General features: G+C 26.7%; 1 protein-coding gene across 2 annotated transcripts; it reads left to right on the top strand.

Moving 5' to 3' along the window:
• The first annotated feature begins 2,147 nt into the window (after nt 1-2,147).
• On the top strand, nt 2,148-4,268 carry LOC137837720 (embryo-specific protein ATS3B). 2 transcript variants are annotated; one of them, XM_068646822.2, is made up of 3 exons: nt 2,148-2,327; nt 2,411-2,524; nt 3,763-4,268. In XM_068646822.2, the coding sequence occupies exons 1-3, from the start codon at nt 2,208-2,210 to the stop codon at nt 4,084-4,086; spliced, it is 558 nt and encodes a 185-aa protein (XP_068502923.1). In that variant the 5' UTR covers nt 2,148-2,207; the 3' UTR covers nt 4,087-4,268. The 2 variants fall into 2 exon arrangements, with proteins under 2 accessions (XP_068502923.1, XP_068502922.1); XM_068646821.2 differs by having other exon boundaries at nt 2,162-2,327; nt 3,760-4,268.
• The last annotated feature ends 1,850 nt before the right edge of the window (nt 4,269-6,118 follow it).

Genomic DNA, 6,118 nt, shown 5'->3' with positions numbered 1-6,118 from the left:
TATATCACCTTTGGCATTGTATTTGATTTTATAAACCCATTTACATCTAATGGGCTTCTTATCGTGAGGAAGCTTAGTTAGACTCCATGTTTCATTCTCTTATAATCCTTCTATTTATTTCTCCATAGTCTTGCACCACTCTGTTTTTTTAATGACTTTATTATAATTCTGAGGTTCCTCATTAGATGGTATCACTAAAACATAGTTAAGACATTTAACTGTCAGATTGCCATAGTCAAGATATGTAGATATATGATAAATAATTTTATCAAAATTTCTAAAACATTTAGTATTAATATGATTTGACAATTGAATGATAATTATTTAGATAACTAGGAGCTCTTGTCTAAATGACTTTCTCAAGTTTTCACTATCCTCTAGAGTACTCTCTTCGGGTTGATAATCTTGATCATTAACATCACATTTATTATTTCTTAATTGATTCAAAAATATAATCAAAATTGTCTAATTGCATATTATTTTCATTATTATTGCATTTGTAATATTTAAAACATGGAAAAATATGCTTATAAAAAATCATATTCCTTGAAACAAAGATTTCTATATTATGAATATCAAGCACATCATATCCTTTCATTCTAGTTTTATAACCAAGAAACACACACTTTCTTGCTCTTGAATCAAGTTTAGACATATCTCTTTGTAAACTGTAAACAAAATATAAAGAACCAAAAACTCTCACTTTTTTAAGACCGAGTTGCTCTTTATAAACAAGTTCATAAGTTGTACTTTTTTCTAAAACATTAGAATGAGTTTTGTTTATTAGATGTGTAGCATGAATCACAACATATGACCAGAAAACAACACGAAGTTTAGATTGAAACAATAAGCTCCATGTAACATTCAAAATATGTTGATGTTTGCTTTCAACAACAACGTCTTATTGAGGGGTTTCTACACATCTTATTTGATGTATAATGCTTACATTATCATAAAGAGTAACTCTTGCAAATTCACTTCCATTATCAGTTTATATGGTTTTTTTATAAGTTTATATGGTTTTTTTTATAGTAACATTAAATTGATTATGTATAAGAACAATAAACCTACTTAAAGCATTTCTAGTTTCAGATTTTGTTTTCATTAAGTAAATTAAGTAAATCTACTATGGTAAGAAAAAACTTATGTCCATGCACATAAGCACCAAAAGGGTCCCATATATATATATGAATCAAATTTAGAATTTAAATAATTGATAGTTAAAACCTTGGTAGCTAATTAGATACCAATTTAGAAACTATTTAACAATAATAGAAACTATTAGAAATAAAAAATCATTTCAGTCTTTAAAATGGTCTCTAATTTAGTCACTATAACAACTAGTTATTTTTTGTCTCTAAAATTGCATAACTATGATTTTAGAGGATCAAATATAACCCATAAAATTAAAATTGTACATTTACCACTATTTGCAATTCAATTAAGGCAATTAGAATAACTAAGAAGGACAAGTTATGATACTGAATACTAAAAATACAATAAAAAATTATTTGGAAACAACTTTTAAGTTATTTCCAAAAGAAAAGAAATACAATTTTTTTTTCATAAATTAAATTAATTTATGTAAGAGTTAATTTATAGGAAATCTTGTATATAATTGTTCTTACTAGAATGAAATTGGAGAATTCTAATATGGAAATAATTATACTCTTACATGGACAAATTTTTGATTGATCACAAAATGGGAGAGATTTATCTGAATATATATATATATATATATATATATATTTTGAAATGTTTAAGTTAGTAACAACGTCAAATATAAGTATAAAAAATAAAAGAAAATAAATATATACTTTATGGAAAGTTGTATTTATATATTATTTGGATAATGATCGTTAAATTGGTTTTAAGATAATTATTATGATTGATAAATAGTTGTTTAATCCTATGAATATAATAGTTCGTTAATACTAATGATGAATTATTATTAGTTAATTATAACATTATGAACTTTTTTTTTAATCAGCATAACATTATGAACTTAATGCATACTTATTGTTACATGGAGTTATGAATATTCTGGGTACCAGTAACTACAATAATTATTTTAATTTGTGTTATGAATAATCTCATTCAAAGATATAGTATTTGTTTTATAATAAGTTAGGGTGGTACATAGTGGCATATAAAATAGTATAGTTTTCTAAAGCACGACTTGTATTGACTTTTGTGGTGAAAGCTTAATGATGAAGCAGCTTCTTCTTTTCTTCTGCTGTGCCTCTGCTCTAACTCTTTCAGTAACAGACTCCAAATCTGATTCTCTTCAAGCTCTTTCTGATTCCTTCTCTTTTGGCTATATTCAGGTACCAAAGTATGTGATCTTTTAAGAAAACCTTTTTTTTTCTATTTTCTTTTTTGTTCATGATTATTTTTTTGTGTTCAATAGACGAAGACCCCAGCGAACTGTTCTTACCTTGTAAATATATCTACAAGTTGTTCATCACCCAAGTTCACATGGGAGAAGATCGGAATTGCTTTTGGAGATGCTTATGGCAATAAGGTTTTGCTTCACATTTTTCATTCAATGAATTTTAAATGTTCTTCCTCTCTTTCTTCCACCTCATGTTTAAAGGGTTCAACATTTAGTTTAGGACCACATAGTGATAAATGTATTGTTTATATTTTAAGAAGTGAAATATGATACTGGTATCTCATAAGTTTAATAAATTCTGGTTATTCTACATTCTGATACTATTTTAAGAAATTGACTTTAAATTTAATTCAATTTTACAGAAAAGTTTGTACAAACTTATATATTATAACTTATATATTATAGAATGTCTTTATCTCTAATCGGCATGGTATCTCCAACATTTACAAAAATTATGATATTCAATACTCTTTTAGTTTTTTTTTTAATTTGTAGAAGATTTTTTTTTTTTCACTTGTTTTCATATGAAAAATACTAAGTAATTAATGTAGGAATGAGATTGTGAATAAAAAAAAAAGTGTGGAATGGGCTAATTACTTTAATCCACATCGCTCAGTCCCACATAACTCGTAACCTCTGTAGGTCAATGATGAGGTGAGGTGAGTTAAGATAGAACAATAATAATTCTGTTTTTAAGTCAAGAAATGATAATTAATTATTATAGTTTTTTTTAGTAGTTTAAACAATAACTTTTTTTTGTTTTCTTGTTCCTAAAAGATTTAATTTGACAATATTTATTGAATATAAATATTAATTTTATGTTTATTTATATTTTATTTTTAATGATAGATTTATGGAGTGAAAAAAAATGTGAAATATTAAAATAAAATTATTATTACAATATCTACTTGTAGGTATTTTTTTTAAAGATTTTGTTTATGCAAACTAAGTTTGCAATCATTATGCATAGTAACTAACAAAATTAACTCATAATTCTTATAGGTAAGAGACGGATCAAAACAAGATAGTTCTTTCTACTATGTCATCTCTACTTGTATAACTTCTCTCATAACTCAAAAGTACCAAAATTGCATCCATGTATAGCATGTCATGTTCATATATGTATATCATATCATGGTTACCAAAAACCTTGCTACTCAACATAGTACTAGCTACTCTGAGCCTCTTTCCTCCTCCAACCTAAATGGGTGAAAATTTACAACTTTCCTCTCAAAAACCCTCGACACCTACAATTTTCCTTTAGCCTATATTTAAAAACAAATGTTGGTTAATGTTTCTGTATTAAGGATGCTTAATCTGGAGCAATGAACTTGAAATTGTTTATGATTATTATTGTTATTTAGCAGGTAAACAAAACAAGATTAGACGGTCCAGTATCAAGGACATTCGAGCAATGTTCTTTTGATGTATTTGAGATAAATGGGGCATGTGTATCTCATATTTGTTATGTATACCTATATAGATCTGGTGCAGTGGAAGATTGGAAACCTCAAACCCTGAAAATCTATTGCAACAACACATGGTTTCTCACTCACTATTTTTTTAACTTCTCCCTCCCTGATGCTACCTGGTATGGCTCTCATTGGTGTGATGATATTCCTCCACGCCACCTATATCCTGAGAAATGGCTTTCTCTTCAGAAATGGCTTGTTTTTTTGATGCTATGGTAACAGTGTTTCAGTGTAAGAACTTATATAACAAATTAGTAATGTTATGCATGTGAGGAAAAGTTTATTTAACTGATAAAGATTGGTTTCATATCTCAGACACATGAGTCTTTACTTTGTAAAAATCTTGTTAATGATTGTGTGTGTTTATTTAAGTTATAAATATTCTTGTAAGTGTTCTTTAAGTTTAAGAGTTATTAAGTTAAGAAAGAGATTTTGGTTGTTAAAATCTACACAATTTTTTTTTTTAAATAAAATGGGTAAATGTTATTTATTGAAGGTGACCGACTCTATTGAGAAAACAAAGAAAAATATGATTATTTCCTTTAATACGTAAAAATGCAAAATTAGTTCTTAAAGATTATCATTTAATAACAAAATAGTTATTAATTTAATGTTAAATCAGTTTTTAATATTATATTTTAATGATTAAATGATCTTATAAAATTTAATAGGATATAGTTGAGGATTTTACCCCTTCCATCAAAGAAAATATTGGAGGCCAACATGTGTCAGTTTTTTTTTTAATTATTTCTTCTTTAGTTTCTAATATATATAATAGTCCATTCTCAAAGTATAGAACAAATTTAATTTGGAAGCAAATTGAACTTCACAATAAAGTACAGTTTAACCATTTGTAAGTTGAATAAGACATTTTCATTGTGTAAAAGTATGAATATTACAACGTTTCATAAAATGATTTTAGCTGTAAAATTTTGTCTTAATAATATTTTGTTAATGTTTAAAAAAATTTGTTATTAAAAAATAGCATATAGAAACTAATATTTTATAACTAGCATTTGGGAATTAACAAATAAAAATTAACAATTGAAAACTAGTTGTTAATTAAATAAATCCATTTATATGTAAGAAATTTTTTTATATCTTTCATAATTGATGACTTATGAGATTGATAAAAAAGAGACAATAAGTTGATACATGGGAGGAGACCACTTATCTACTATTGAATACTGAAATGACGAGGTCCTATAGTATACTTTACTAAGTACTGAGATGACGAGGTCTTAATGTAAACTGTTGAGTATCGAGATGACGATGTTCCATAATGTATTATCCAGTACTGAGATGATGAGGTCTTGTAGTGTACCACTCGAGTGTCTAGATGTCGATGTCTTGTAGTGTATTACCCGAGTGTTTGAGATGCAGTGATCTAACTCGTCATCCTAACATCTTGACAAGATACATGAAAACTGCTTACTAATTAAGATTAGGGACTTAACAATGTAGTTAAAACAACCTACAAATCATGATTAACGGTACTTAGGTCTAATATAGTTATCTCAAATAATATAAGAAACCAATACCATTAATATAAATAAGTAAACATCAAAGATAAAAGAGTAATGAATTTCTTAGTGTACTACATACTCACTACTCATATCCAATAAAAGAACATAACTTGAATGTGAAAGTATAATAACATTTGAATGTTAAAGTATAATAACATGTAGTACTCATGTTGAGGACTCAAAAGACTGAAATTCAAATATAAAGATCCAAAGATCAAGATTCTGAATATTTAGAAAAGTGAAAAAAAAAAGAGAAATCCAACCTAAATTTACAATAACATTATTTATATTAAAAAAAAAAGAGTCGTGATAAAATACAAACCCAATTCTTCATTTTTTTCCAACTGAAATAATTACCATATAAATTCTACTCCAAATCAAAATTTATTCTACCATTCAATTTATAACATGAAAATTCAATCCCAAAACTAATTTTCACTCTACCAAACATTAACTTAATCATAAATCATTAACTTAATCATAAACCAAATTCTTAACATCCATTATCATTATAACCATTCAATCTACACCATAAAATATAATTTTAATGGTATTAGTGGAACATATTTTCAATTCAATAAAATTGTTCTCGTGTGAGGGTTGGGGTCCATAGAACTATTGAGAGGATTCGTCTTCTTCCTTTTTCTTAGTCGGTCGTGTTGCTCTTCAACTTCCTCCCTTGCTTGTTCATCCCCCTTCCTTCCTAGTCTCAACTCTTGGTCTTT

Source organism: Phaseolus vulgaris, chromosome 4 (genome assembly GCF_051622355.1).
Source record: "Phaseolus vulgaris cultivar YP4 chromosome 4, ASM5162235v1, whole genome shotgun sequence".
Taxonomy (NCBI): Eukaryota; Viridiplantae; Streptophyta; class Magnoliopsida; order Fabales; family Fabaceae; genus Phaseolus; species Phaseolus vulgaris.
This window is presented reverse-complemented; position numbering and strand designations above follow the sequence as displayed.

Coding starts and splice junctions, on each gene's coding strand:
- LOC137837720 (XM_068646821.2), top strand. CDS start 2,208: ATGATGAAGCAGCTTCTTCTTTTCTTCTGCTGTGCCTCTGCTCTAACT. Junction 2,328..2,410: donor TCTCTTTTGGCTATATTCAG/GTACCAAAGTAT, acceptor TGTGTTCAATAG/ACGAAGACCCCAGCGAACTG. Junction 2,525..3,759: donor GAGATGCTTATGGCAATAAG/GTTTTGCTTCAC, acceptor ATTGTTATTTAG/CAGGTAAACAAAACAAGATT.